Raw genomic sequence first — 14,780 nt, forward strand, 5'->3', positions numbered from 1 at the left:
GTGTTCAGAGGTGGTTTACCGTTGCCTGCCTCCATGTAGTGAACCTGGAATTCTTTTTTTTTGGGGGGGGGGGGGAGAAAAGGCAGGAGAAAACTATAATAAGGGCATGTTGTGCTTTTTGTGTCACCAACCCAGTTGCTTCTTAGCATGATGCGAACTGACTGATTTGGTTTTTCGCTCTTCTAACAGCACTCCCCTTGAAATGTGTTGAGCGCATAGAGTTCGTTTAAAGGCATTTCCTCGTCTTTAGCGTTGGCTTTGATAGGGCTTTTTGCACCTCTTTGGCAGAGTCTTGCTTGCTTGGCAGTCCCATTTTGCCCTTCCCTTTGCATCTCTCAACTTCTGTGATCTACCATAACCTGCTCTGGTGTTTTTGCCCAGAGAAGTAATCGCTTGTGTATGGGACATACTGATTCTAAAATGGCCACCTTCTTCCTCCCACTAGAATGTCATTGATGGGGATCTGTGTGAGCAGTTCAACTCCATGGAACCCAACAAGCAGAAAAATGTGGCTGAAGAGCTGGACAGGACCCCACCCGAGGTGTCCAAGAAGCTAGAGGACATTCGCACTCGCTATGCTTTCTAAGCAGGAGTCCATCCTGGGTCTTGGCTAGGACTCTGTTCCAAAGATGCATGGTGGATAACAACATCCCCAGCCTCCACCCTCCCACTGGATTGTCCTATTTTGGGCTCTTAGACCCTGTGTTCCAGTGTGTCATATGCATATTTTGTACATGCTGTTCTAGGTGTGGGTTGGGCTCTCCCAAGAGGCCACAAGACCCCCTCTTAAGAGTATTTCAGATTGCCCACCCCCTTTCTGAAGACTTGCTGCATGTGCCACCTGTCTGCATTTGCAGCCCTGGACAAGACGCTCATTCTCTCACCTTGTCAAAGCGAAGCCCCCTGGAGTATACGTTGTTGAGAGGAGCACTGTAGAGCATGGGTGGGGTGGGGGTGCCAGGCTGGAGTTGGTCTTTGTGCTCCTGCTTCCGTGGCCAGTATCTGGGAAACTTGTAGTCTTCACCCTCGTACTGTTTGATCTGTGCATGTTTGTAAATAGTTTCATACCTCATTAAGCTCTTGTCTTGAAGAGATGGCTCATGTGAACCTTCTAAAGCTGGCCGCTGGGAAAGGGTTGGGTGCAAATGGCACTTTGAGTAAGTTAAACAGGGAGAGCTGCGAGATCTGTAGACAGGTGAGGTTGGTGTCAGAGCAAAAGGAAATAGATCAGTGTGTGGATCCATTTTGATCCCCTCGCTGTCTCTGACCCTCTTAATCTCAGGTCTGCTTCACTCTGTGCAAAGACTGTAGCAGGTATAATGAATGTTGCTTCTTGGCTTTCTTTTGGCTAAAATCAAGTGCAGAATACCAAGTGTGCAACCCCTATAAGCTGCAGGAAAGCCAAGTCATGAACAACCTGCTGTGACACAGGGAAGTTGGTTCAGCTCCACAGGTTGCAGAATGTGGCTTTTATTCACACACAAATTGGAGTCGCTTTCTAGCATAGCCTTCTCCAGGCTTGCCTGTACAGCAGAGTCAAAATCCAGGTGTAGTGGTTAAGTGCGCGGATTCTAATCTGGGAGAACTGGGTTTGATTCCCCACTCCTCTACTTGCACCTGGCTGGATGACCTTGGGCAAGCCATAGTTCTAGAACAGCTGTTCTTGAAAAAGAGCAGTTTCTGTCAGAGCTCTCTCAGCCCCACCTACCTCACAGGGTGTCTGTTGTGGGGAGGGGAAGGGAAAGGAGTTTGTAAGCCGCTCTGAGACTCCTTTGGGTAGTGAAGGGCGGGGTATAAATCCAATCTCTTCTTCCTCTTCTTCTTGATTGCTGCAGGGGGTAGCCATCTTGTTGCCTTTCAGCATTGCAGTGGCAGAAAGTGCCAGAGTCACAGCTAACGTACACCAACCCTGTAGGATTTTCAAGGCAAGAGAGCACCAGAGGTGGTTTGCCATTGCCTACCTTGACAGAACAGCAGCTTCCTTGGTGGCCTTCCATCCCAATACTAACCACAACCAAGCCTGCTTAACTTCTGAGATCTGGCGAGATGGCACTACCCTGGACCACCCAGGTCAGGTGGTGAGTAAAAAGTGAATGGACACTTCTCCCCACATACAGAACTGGTCAAACTGGGCTACACAGAAATAGTGCTGTATAGCTTTCAAGCAATGAACATACATTGTCAGCTTCTGTAGCTGCTTTTGGAAGAACGTAATAATCAGCTGCTTCCTTCCTCCCCCCCCCCCCCCCCCCCCATCCAAAAATGCCTTTAAAGATCCTGCAATTGTAGAGCTGCTTCTCTACCAGCCTTGGCTGGGTCCTCCTTGCCTAGAGGCCTTTGGCTGCCTTGATTGCCAAGTCAGTAGGGCTGGCTGGGCTTGTGTGGCCCGGCTGGTGGCAGCGCCTGCACCATTCCATTAGTCTTCCTCCTGCTTTTCTTCTTTCACGGGCAGGGTACAGAGGGCTTGCTTCTGTGAGGACTTTGCTCTCTCACTGGAAAACCATCTAAGGATTTAGTTTTAGTCTTACCAACCAAGGTATGCAGAATTATGCGCTTCATTAAAAAAAAGAAAAATCCTTCTTCCACAGAGCTACAGATCTCAAATCAGAATAAATTGGGCAGTCCTAGTACCTACTTTCGAAATGATGGGGGACTCATGGTTCTCAGCTGGAACATCCCTTGGTATAACCTCCCCCCCCCCGCACCATACTGTCGCCCAGACATGACGCAGCACGCTGGGCATGTAGCTGGGCGACGCTCTGGCAATGCAGCTGGAAACTCGATGGTACCATCGAGTTTCCAGCTCCATTGCCAGAGTGTCGCCCAGCTACGTGCTGGTGTCATGTCTGGGTGACGGCATGGTGCAGCATGTTTGTTTTCCGCGCGGGAATGTTCCTGACAAGAAGTATGTGTCCCCCGCCGATCTGAGGTAGGTACTTGGTAAGCCTAGGCAGTCCAGTGGGTGTGTTTGGGGGGGGGGGGGGTCAAATATTTTCAGTGGTTTTGTCTTGTCAAATGGGGGGAACATGGGGGCAGGCGTTCTTTGCGTCTGCGCTTCCTTTCCCAGGGAGGAAAGGGCAGGGGAAGAAAAGAGCACAGGCCAGAGGGACGGAGAGAAGAGACTCCTTTGTATTAATTACAGTACGACTTTTATTAATACTGGAATCTTCACAGTGCATTCGTTACTTGTAGCAGTGACTATTTTAAATGGAGAAGGAAGTCGGGTAGAATAATTCTTTTAAGTAAGGGGAAAAAAGAAACTCGTGGGAAAGGCTAAGGGAGTGCTAGAAGGGGCAGGGGAAATAAATTAAAAAAGAGCGAGAGAGAGAGGAACAAGTTACAACAGCACCAGAATAGTTACGTCAGTTGAAAGACATTTTAAAGGAGTTCTTTTTCTCTGTACAAAAATGAAAAATAAAAAGCAAAATGCAAACATTTGTCACGGTTGTAATCTCTGGTCATGACACAGCATGGAGCGCACAGGAGGGGCTGGCAGGTTAGAACTAAACTGTTATTACTACAACAGTCAAAGAGGAAGGAGGGTTACGTGAAACGTAGGCCATTCCCTCCCCTAGCATGGGGAGGGGGAGGCCAGGGGGGTTTCTGCTTTGGAGCTATGTACATAATCCGGAGCGGCTGTGCTGCACCAGCGCTGGGGGGGGGGCACAGCAAGATCAGGGGAGGGGAGAGGGTGTGCTTTCTCAAAGGCCTCTAGCAAATGATTGTGCCCAGATTGTTTGGTGCCCAGTCAGGTACCCACAAGGTACCCTCTGTGGCTGTGTGGTTTGTAGACTGCTGTGTGGGAACTCCTGTCAGGAGTCAACCCCCCCCGCGCGCTTCCTAGAATTTTTTAGCTTGGGTTACATTACACAAATGCTTCTAAATCTGACATCTGTCTGCAGCTATTTCAACCTCAGTGGGGTGGTCCACTCCTATGACAGTCTCAACAAACTCCAGTTTTTCCCACGCAGCTCTTTTGCGTTGGCAGATGGTTTGTATGCCAGGGTCTTTGGCCCGTTCGAGAGGACTGCGGCCAACAAAGATGGACCCAGGGCTGGCACCTCTTCCTAACCTCTGTGGGGTGGCCGGGTGTTAGCCTGGTAACATACAGCAGGCTTCCCAAGTACTTACCGTGATTCGGCGGGGGACACAGACGTCCTCGCAAGATCATTCCTGCGGGGACAACAGACGCGCTGCACCATGCCGTCGCCAGGAAGTGAAGCTGGGCGACACCCTGGCAATGGGGCTGGAAACTTGATGGTACCATCAAGTTTTCAGTCCCATTGCCAGAGCGTCGCCCAGCTTCACTTCTTGGCGACGGCATGGTGCGTTACAGGGAGGAATGGTCCGGCCGGGGAGCATGTTTCCTCCGCCAGATCACGGTAAGTACTTGGGAACCCTAGTCCTTTTTCCTTCCCCAAGGAAAAGATGGAGGGAAGGAGCACAGTGGATCAGGCCTGCTCTCAGCCAGCCTCCCCAATCCCATCTTTCCTAGCCAAACACAGGGAGAAGCCAGCTCTCCCCGCCTCCCAGCGCGCACACACACACACATCTACCTTCAAGTAAGCCGTCTGCCTTTCTCCTCGGCATCCCACCCCCTCACCCTCTGCTTTTCAGGACTGTTTCCTCATTCCCAGCATCACATTCCATTGGCCAACTGCCTTACTTCCTAGACTTTCTGGGGAGCTGACAGTGCAGGAGCCAGAGACTCTACTCATTGAAAAGACAGGCAGGAACTGATGCCTGGTTCCACCCCTCGCCCTGGCTGCTGAGGGCACTGACAGATGGTTCCCTTTCTTCTCCAGCTCCAGACCTCACTCAAACAGCCATACTCCCTAGCCCATGTGCAGCTAAGCCTGCCAATGCTCCCCCCAAAACCTCTTCCAAAAGTGCCTGGAGGACCGCAGAACAAGTGAGCCAGTTTCCAAGGCAAAAAATACGAAGATGATGCCTGCCTGAGCAGCAGGGCAGACAGCTCTGACCCAACTGTGGGAAACTCTGGTTTTGGCTACGCACCCATTTCTCAATCCTGAACTTAGGGGCAGCATCTTACACTGGGAACTGGTCGGCTCAACTGTCTCCCAAGCACCTACGGACCCCTGTGATCGGATGTCGGAAGCACATGCGGGATTCAGTCACTGGCTGTGAAACCAAACTGGGTTTGGGCAGAGATCCCTTGAGACCAAGGCCTGCCCCCTGCTGAGTCCTCAGGTGTGTGCAAAGGATCAGCTTCGGTGGCCGACCTTCAGTCTTCAGGTGATGAGACATTTGGAGGAGTCTACTGATTGTCAAAGTAACGCCCGTCTTACTCCTAAGATCAGGACTGTGACTGGAAACCAGGAATGCTGAGAAGGTATTCAAACCGGCCCGTGCCACATCTTCTCCTTGTTCTCTCTGTGGTCCAAACTTCGCTTTCAGAATCGGAGGGGGAACAGAACAACTCCCCCTCCCCAAAACCCTCTCTGCTTTTTCCAACACATTCATTCCCATCCTGTCTTTCAACAGCTATTTTGATACCCTTTGTTTCTACCAATTTTTTTAAAAAAGGACATAACACTTCTACAGGCAATCCCAGCTAATCAGGGATCATCCAAGGGAAGGTCTTAGGTGCATAATCTACTGTGGCAATGCTACCCACAGCAGCCAAGGGGCTCACCCTCTCTCTGCAAACACCTTCGCCTACCAAAGGGGAAGACACTTTTCAATGCTGTCAAAAACATCTGCAAAAAGCAGCTCTGCAGCCATCCATGCACAGCTGAACCAATGTGATTCTCTACAAAGACAAGAGCTTCAGCTTTCCATGCGGCATCAATCCAAGAATGGAGGAAGGCATGCGAGAGGGGGTTCACCCTTAAGCGGGCTTCCCTAGACTCTCTTGGTCCACACACTGGCCTTAAGGACCACCGGCACACACACCCCTCCACTTACCCAGGGACCTCTTTGCCCTGCAGCACTGCTGCTCATCCATCTACACCTACACAGAACTTACAGGCTCAGCCATATGCATTCTATGGCCACCCTCGCACTCCTGGGGCACTGTAGCCATGGCTTTGTGGAAACCTTTGGGCCAGGCATTACAGATATCGCTGGAGCAAGGCTCAGCTTTCCCGAACTGCTGTGCAAGCAGCCACTGGGGGCCTGGTAAAAAGGAAAGCGCCCTTGTTCACACCAGAAGCTGCCCGCCCCATTTCCCCTCCGTGCAATCAGGATCGACACAGACAAGTTTTGTGCCCATGACCAATGCTCCCTCTAAGCTGTGGAGTCTTGTGAGCCAAAATTCTACTTTGTGAGCTACCGGCATTAAAGTCGTGAGCGAGCGAGTTGGCTGCTGCATACATTAGTTTGCTCTGGAGCCATGAGCGAAGACAAACGTGTGTGAGCCGGAGGCTAAAAAACTGAGCTAGCTCACACGAACTCAGCTTAGAGGGAACACTGCCCATGACTATGCTGAAAGCTTCGCTGCACCCAGGTGGGCAATGTGAGCTCTTTCCACTGGACAGCCACGTTCTCACGAGGCTCCTGTTCGCAGCTGCTTGCTCAGCCTGAAGTCCAGCTGTGCTGCGAGGAGCCATCTTTGAACAGGGCCAGATTCTCTGGAATCGTTTGTGTTGATGTAACCACCTAGGAAGTCTTTTTTTTTTTGAACCAGAGGGTACAAAAAACAGATGATAGGAACACAGAAAAGACGACAGTGGAGGGAAGGATCCAGCACAAGACTTAACGGTGCATCTGTTCAGAGGAGACACGAGCGCTTTTTGTAGGAGACGTCCCCTGCATTGCGCTACAGCTGCGTCTGAGATGTGTGCCTGACAGCTGATAAATCCAGTCCAGGTTTTTGGTCCTCCCTGACAAACACACAACAACACGGTTTGCCTCTGGGTGATGCTGGCAGAAACTGATTTCTATAAGCCAGGAAGAAGGTGCAGAATGGTGTGGGGGGGAAGGAAACTTGGGAGGGCGGCTGTTGAAAAACAACATATAAAATAGGCTCTAAAACCAGTTCAGTGCCAGGCTTGTACCTTTCTGAGCATGTTAGCAAAGATGTTTTTCGTTTTAGTCTCCATTTAAATCTAGCCTTCGGTGCTATGTCCATAAAGTGGCTTTGCCTTTTTTTTGCGGTTTGTTAATTCTCTTCTACCTTTTTGTTTTTTTTGTCACGGTGGTTGTTCCTGGTTCAGTCCTGACTTCGTGCGGGGCATCGTGACAGGCAGCTGGGGGGAAAGGCCATCACAAAATCCGCGGTGCTGACCTGTCATTGGTGATGGTCCTGCGGAGGCGCACCCCACGGCGGATTGCTACTAACATGTCTTCAGCAGGGGGGTCGCTGGAGGCTGCCGGCGGAGGAATGGGTGTCTCCTCCCCGGGGCCGTGGGTAGACAACGCCGTTGGGAAAGGGAACTGGCCTTCCCCAAGCGCATGTGCGCTGGCCACCAGTTCTCCAATCTTTTCCACCAGGCTGTGGCGGTTGGCTGCGAGCTGTTGGTCTTCCTCCTCCGTGGAGAGGTGCTGCCCAGCCCCTGCATACACGGAGATCTCCATGACGTTGCTGCCCCAGGCTGTGTTGGGCAGGCTCAGCCTCTTGGGGGAGGCTTTGGAGAAGTCCATGGCGTTGGGTGAGGCATCGTCGGCATAGAAAACGCATTCCTCACTGCCCACCCGGGTGGGTCCAGTGTAACCAAGGGAGTCAGGCACCGTGGGGGTCTTGACAGGGACAATGGGTGGTCTGATGGGAATGGGACCGGCGTTGGAGAGGGTTCGGCGTACCGTCGGCTTTGTGGAAGGCGTGCGGCGGATGGTGGCCACACCCGGAGTGGTACCTGACGGCAGGGCAGTGCCGGTGGGCAGGCCTGCTGTAGAGGCAGGCCGCTTGGTCTGGATCATGCGGCGGTAGTTCTGGGCAATGTTGCTGTTGCGAGGGATGGTGGAGGATTTGTCAAAATCGCTCTGGCTCTCGCCTTCCACGTCGCCATTGACAGAATAGCAGTCGTAATCCGAACCTAAGGGAGGAGACATAGATCTTCAACACACTTGGGACTGACTGCGCAAAGCTGGCACAGCAAGGACGCATCAGATAACCCACCAGCTGCAACGCTGCAAGATACATCAGCACACCACGCAACCACACCCCCTTGGAATAGACAATGAAGGTTAGTATTGCCTCCTCTAACCAGCAATGGCTCCCCAGGTTCTCAGAAGCAGGTCTTTCGTATTCCTTACTACTTAGAATCATTACCTGCAGATGCTGGGGACTGACCCAGGGACCTTCTGCATGCAAAGCAGAGGCCCTACCACTAACCCACGCCCCCTCCCACCCTTCCTCTCTCCTTCCTGAGGTCCAACTGAGTGAATTTTGGGCTAGACGGCTCTGAACATGTCTTAGCTTCTAACTGAGAAGACTGGAGGTGATAGGAAGGTAGAATGCTGGAAGGGATAGGGCTAATGTTTATCTTTTAATGTGCTTAGTCATTTCATTCGTCTGTACCTATATTGTACATCAATAAACCATCCTATTCATTTCAGTAAGGCAACAGTCCCTGTGTTCTCTTGCCAGTTAAGTGGAAAAGGGGGTGAAAAAGAATACAGATTTTCCGTGGTCAGTTTCTACCCTCTTCACAAGAGGTCAGCCAAAGAAGTGGGCATAGGACACATCTAAACAAAAGAGGAAAAAGAAAAGGAAAAGAACTAAGTGTTAAAATCTAACGCAATGTAGGGAGAGCAGCACCTTGTGCCAGAGATGAAGAATTCCACAGGGCAATGGTGTGCTCTTCCAGAAAACCACACAAACATTCTGGTAGGAACTGCACCTACACAAATCCCACTGAAATGTGCAGGAGTGTGTTGGGGGGGGGGGAAGGTGGAGAAGGCAGAGGTGGTGGTTGGATTTATACCGCTGCCCTTCACTACCCAAAAGAGGCTCAGAGCAGTTTACAATATCCTTTCCCTTCCCCTCCCGACAGCAGATACTCTGTGAGGTAGGTGAGGCTGAGAGAGCTCCCCGTGAGAGAACAGCTCTGAAAGGACTTGTGACTAACCCAAGGTCACACCAAGCAGCTGCATGTGGAGGAGTGGGGAATCAAACCCAGTTCTCTCAGATTAAAGTCCATGCTCCTACCCACTACACCACACTGGCTCTCAGAATCTTGGACAACTGAGATTCCTGGTGGGTTGTGCCAAGCCATGTGTGTTACAGCCAGCCAGTGTGTTGTGGTTAGGATGTTGAACTGGGATCCGGGAGACCCAGGTTTGACTCTTCACTCTGCCAGGGAAGTTTGGCCCTCAGTCTGGAGACCTGAGACACTCTTCCAGTGTTGGCGCCACGAACGGATGTGTCTCGGGAGTCTCCCGAGTTTTTTGTTTGGGGTCTAGGGTTTGGGTTTTTTTTTGTAATTACTTTTTTACTTATAGGATTTTTCTGCAAAGCTGGGTCTCTTCTCTGTCTACATAGTGCCTATCCATGAATTTAAGTATCTACAGATGGGACGGCTGTCCGTTCCCTTTTCGCTCTTTGGGGGTTACCCGCAGTGGCAGGGACCCTCGGCTCAACCTCCTGTAGGGAGTTGCTCTTAACTGACCATAGACCATCACGGGGGAGTGACTGACTCGTCCTGAAGTAGGAGCGGAGCAGAGGAGGAAACAAGGCTCCCATGTTTCCTTTAGCAGCGACCGGCCGCTGTTTTTAAACTATATATGAAGAAAATCGGTTACACATCACATGAAAGGATTTGATCGCGTATAAACAGGAGAAGATTGAAGTGCTTTGGAGTTAAATACCCCTAGAAGATATTCCCAACCATGACGAAGCAGCTGTGAAATGACTGGGAATGGAATTGACTGTAAAGTGGAGGGGGTAAGAAAAGCTTTTGTCCTATCTGATGGAAAGTTTTTGATGGAAAGTAGCAAAATAAGAAACTAAAAGGACCGTATTAAGTGACTTTGGAAATTTGAAAGTTGGCTTAAGAATTTGTAGTGTTAGGAAACTGAGGATGGCTGAGGAAGAATGGGATCCAGATACATTAGTGGAAACCCTCACCCGGGAACAATTTCAAAACTTTTTGGTGAGAGAAATTACCCAAGCAGTTAAAACTGCCTGTAGTAATCTTGTGGGAAATTACACAAATATAAGCCAAGATAAAAGCAACAAGGAGGATCAAATTCCAGATACTCAAGAGAGTGCGGAGGAACAAGATTACTCATGGGAGAGAGTGAAGAAACCGCCTAAAGATTACCTGACTTTAGTGGAAAAAGAGCAAGATATAGGTAATGACATTGGGCAATGCTTAAAAGAACCAATAAGATGTGCAGTAGAAAAGCAAACAGCAAAGAGACTATGTGTAAAAAAGAGAAAGCTGGAAAAAAGAAAAGGAGGAGGGAAGAATGTGGCAAAGAAACTTAAAGTGGAAAAAAGAGTGAAGATTGGCTTTTTGGAAAATGGAAGAATGACTTTGGAAAAGGGACCGCATGAATACAAAAATTGGAGACACCTGGAAGAAGTTGAAAAGAAAAGGAAAGCTTTAGAAAGAGGGGGGGGAAAGGAAAAGATATATGCTGTACTCTTTGTTTTTTGTGGTAGCTTGCTAATTGTGGATAGAAATGGCTTAAATTAAAAAAGGAACTGGTTGTTATTGTAACAGAATAAGGGATAATTTGTAACTTCATAATATGCTTATATTTTTGATGGTCTTTGCTCTAAATATGCTCTGAGAATGAATTGTACTTAAATTAGCAATAAGGAATGAGATACTTGAACAGAAAGATAAGAGGGGTTTTAAGGTTATTGTACTATAAAGTATCTATAATAACAACAATGATATGATTGATTAAGATCTGAATTTCATGTTAAGAGCTAGGTAGTAGATAACTGTATCTGGTTGTTATTGCATCAGAATAAGGGATAATTTGTAACTTCATAACACGCTTATACTTTTGATGGTCTTTGCTTTAAATATGCTCTGAGAATGAATTGTATCTAAATTAGTAATAAGGAATGAGATACTTGAACAGAAAGATAAGAGGGGGTTTAAGGTTACTGTAAAGTATCTATAATAACAATGATATGATTGATTAAGATCTGAATTGCATGTTAAGAGCTAGTTAGTAGATAACTGCATCTGTATTTAAAGAATAAAAATAAAACAAAAATAAATATTAAACAAAAAATAAATAAGGGGTGGGGAAAAGGGGGGGAAGGAAGCTAGACAATTATGATCTAAAGAAAACAGGGCTATAAGCTGTTGTTTGTTGTTAATGGATTCTCTTCTTTAGGTTTAAAATTAATTTAAAATGGATATAATCACAGCAGTTCAAATAGGGGATAGATTATCAGTTGCTTAAACAAATGGAATTAATATATTAGTGTTAAGACTGTTTATTGAAAATGCCTTTGAGGCTATAGGAGTTGTAAGTCTGATTGAATATAAATTTATTTGTTGGAGTAATTCAAAGGATCCTGTAATACGCGATATTAGATATAAGAGTGGGAAAGATCAATAGGTTATGGGGAACATTTAATGGCCTTTTTGAATGAAAAATCTATGGATAATTTATTAACCCAAACTTGAAAGTTGATGTGTCATAATAATGATATGTTCTTGTGTTTGTGTTTGTTTGTCTGTTAAAAAATTAATAAATAGATTATTTTTAAAAAATCACTCTCAGCCTGGCCTGCCTCACACAGTCGTTGTGAGGACAGAAGGGAAAATAATGGATATTGCCCTGAGCTTGAGAGGACAGAAATGCACTAGAGAAATAATAAAAGATTTGAATTTTGCTGTGTGTTATTTTGGTCAAACACTCCCAATTTCCATAATTATGACATTTTTTTAAAAAAACCCTCATTGTTAGCAATATTTTATGGATATGTTCTCTATGCAGCACTTTTAAGAAGGCAAGTGCTCTGCAGTAGGCATTTTGTTAGTTCTCACAGTGAGCCTCTCACTGCCTTTTATGGCTTATGGTTGCAAGACGGAGCCTCGCCCAGAAAAGGACAGCAAAACTCTGCTTTCTGATCCATCGTGGATTTTATCCTCCACCTCAAAGGGAAACACCTCTAAGCTCTGATTCCCCTTCTGCAGGTGCCGGGCATTCTGTGCCACCACCTCTTCCACACGTGGTCCCTGGGCCCACAACAGCCCCCCCCCCGAATGCCTTCCAAGCCCCTGCTTGTGTCACACTCTATTCCTTCTGCCGCTGTACTGATGGGGGAAGGATACCTTGTGAGGGGATGGTGTCCTCGGAGCAGGAAGGCGTGGTCGTCTGCGTGCTGTAGCCACTTGAGTACTGCAGGGAGTCCCGGCTGCTCTTTTGGTGCTCGAGGCTCAAGCCGCGGGTCAGCACCATCGCCAGATCGCTGGCCGCAGGGGACACCTCCTCACCATGCTGGGGGTGCAAAAACAAAAGGGGCTCATGAGCAGCTGGACCCGGCTCACCGGAAAGCACGCCCCATCTTCTTCTTCTTCACCCTGGTGAAGTTCAAACCCAAGAACAGCAGCCAGCATGGCAAATTTATTTTGTTGACTTCATTTATACCCCACCTTCCTCCCCCCAATGGTGACCAGAGCAGCTGACTCTGCTCTTCTTTCCTCCATTTTATCTTCACAACAACCTTGTGAGGCATGCCAGGCTGAGGGCAGGTGAGTGGCCCAGGATCACCCAGCAAGATTCCAGGGATTTGCAGGAGGCCTCCGGTCCCCAGGCAGCCTGTGCTCCAAGGTCAGAGGGCACGACCTCTTGAGCAAGGAGGGTGTCAGACAGGACACTGATCGGGGAGAGCCAGCATGTGACCTTATCCACTGTTCCCCCCACACAGGGCGTTTTCCCCCCCACGGGCCCTCTGGGTTTAGGGCATGGCTAGGGAGAAATGACGCAGAAGTGGCATTTGAAGAATAAAAGCTCTACTTCTGTGCCCCCCCTCCCCAATTCGGCCTTGCAATTCTGCTTTGACTGATTTCACCCCAGTACCGAAGTAGGTTCTGAATGAATTTGAATTTCTTCTTCAAGGGCTGGGAAGGTGGGGGCACAAGGAAGGAGAGGTGCAGAGAGAAAAGGCAGGCGTTGAAGCAATGCCTGTCTTGCTGTCCCACCTTCTCCAGCCACGGCCTGCTTCCCTGGTGCCCCAAATGGCTGGATGCCAGAATGGTAACCAAGTGTGAATTATGCTGGTATTTCCCACAGCACCCCCCCCAAGGTGTGAACAATGGGTGGGCGGAGTCAGATATACAGATCCTGGATGTCTTCAAACAATTTTTCCATGTCTTGAGCCATCTTTTGCAGACCCCTGAATGTGGGTTGTCATGGAGAACCAACTGATCTTCGACGTGGTCTCTGTGCTTCACACCCATGGGATCTAGTGCACACGCACTGGATCGATCGGCATTGTAGCAAGCTCTTAATGGATTTTCGCGCCCAGACCTCGGGCATGCCCAGGAACCCCACCGCGCATGCCCAGAGGGGTGGGCGCGGACATCCCGCCAGTTCCTTTCTTACCGCTGCGTTGGTAAGACCTTTTCCTCGTTGGTCTGATCAGTTCGCTTTTTTGGCTATTTGCCTCACGGCTCTTTGGATTTTTTCCTCAGTTTCTTTTTTTTCCCCTTAGTCTTCTTTGTTTGTTCTTTTAAAAAAAATCAAATTTTTTTTTGTCTTTTGCTGAGGGGGAACTTGCCAGTTTGCCTCAGTGGCCTTCAGGCACCCCCCAAAACCCCTTTTTTTCTCCGTTTTTTATTTTTTATGGAGAAAAAGTGGGGATTTTTTAACTGCTGCAAGGGTTGTGGCAGTAAACTCGCTCCTCCTGACCGCCACACCCTCTGTATTTTTTGTTTGGGAGAGTCTCACCGACCTGAATCTTGTCGGCACTGTGCTAGGTTTTTGAACCAGACATGAAAAAACAGAGCTGCGCGCCTTAAAGTGGCGCTACTTGAGTCGGCGTTACATCCTCCCTCAGTGATGGAGTCCGAGAGACCATCGACGGCTCTGTCATCGAGGCCCTCCCCCGACATCAAAGGCACAATCATCCACTTCCACTCCGGTGAAGAAGAGGGCCAAGTCAAGTATAAGCATAAGTCCACAAAAAAGGGCTCCTCTAAGTCCCTAAAGGCGGCAAAGGCGGGGAAGGTAATGGTGTCAGCACTGGGTGCAGTGTGTCCTCTTGGATTTAGAGGAAGATGTTATCACCATCAAGTTTGGCTGAGGGTGCGAGAATAGGAATTCGGCATCTGCCTCTTGGACCCTATACATGTGGTCCAGTCGTCTCGTGGACACTGGGGCTGACGAGGGTTTTAGCCATGGAGCCTTTGCTGCCTGCAAAAGGACTGAAGACATAGGCAATGCCAAGGTGGATGATGTATCCAGCTGGACTATATCAAAAATGGCATCTGTTGCCTGGGGATGTTGCTGGATGACAGAGAGGCCTAAAGAGTGGGCCACCGGAGTCAGCCATGGCATGGATGGTGGATAAGCCCCATAGAGATATCTCAGTTGGCATTGATCCCAAGACAGAGGTGGTGGTGGGGGGTAGAAAAACTTGGGGGGATCGACTTCTGGATCGTGGGCATCTCAGAGACAAAGCGACAGCCTGCCTTTGAGAGAGGTCTGCATAATCACGGTCATCGATATTGACAGGTTCAAGACGCAGACATAGAGGGTGACGCTGCGTGGTAGTAGAGGTGTGTCGATTCCAACGTGAATCGATGTCAGGAGCCTCTGACATCATCGATGTCCATGACGGGGATGGAGAGGGAGAAGGTTCTGCATCCATCTGATGACTTAGGAGCTCTACTGTCTCGATG

At 48.9% G+C, this 14,780-nt stretch overlaps 2 protein-coding genes across 2 annotated transcripts in view; one reads left to right on the top strand and one right to left on the bottom strand.

Annotated features, from left to right (window-relative positions):
- The window catches only part of SF3B3 (splicing factor 3b subunit 3), a 48,986-nt gene extending 47,923 nt beyond the window's left edge, over nt 1-1,063 (top strand). The window contains exon 26 of the mRNA XM_015419817.1: nt 446-1,063. Within this exon, the coding sequence (XP_015275303.1) occupies nt 446-586 (141 nt within the window). The 3' untranslated portion in view covers nt 587-1,063. The remainder of the gene's footprint in view (nt 1-445) is intronic.
- Nucleotides 1,064-6,394: 5,331 nt separating this feature from the next.
- Nucleotides 6,395-12,375, bottom strand: LOC107117656 (MTSS1-like protein; the record flags this gene model as incomplete). Its single annotated transcript, XM_015419812.1, has 2 exons — nt 6,395-7,997; nt 12,210-12,375. Coding segments are annotated over 2 exons (936 nt in total), but the record flags the coding sequence as incomplete, so codon positions are not given.
- Between the last annotated feature and the right edge of the window lie 2,405 nt (nt 12,376-14,780).

Source organism: Gekko japonicus, unplaced genomic scaffold (assembly GCF_001447785.1).
Source record: "Gekko japonicus isolate JY-2015 unplaced genomic scaffold, Gekko_japonicus_V1.1 scaffold2543, whole genome shotgun sequence".
Lineage (NCBI taxonomy): Eukaryota > Metazoa > Chordata > Lepidosauria > Squamata > Gekkonidae > Gekko > Gekko japonicus.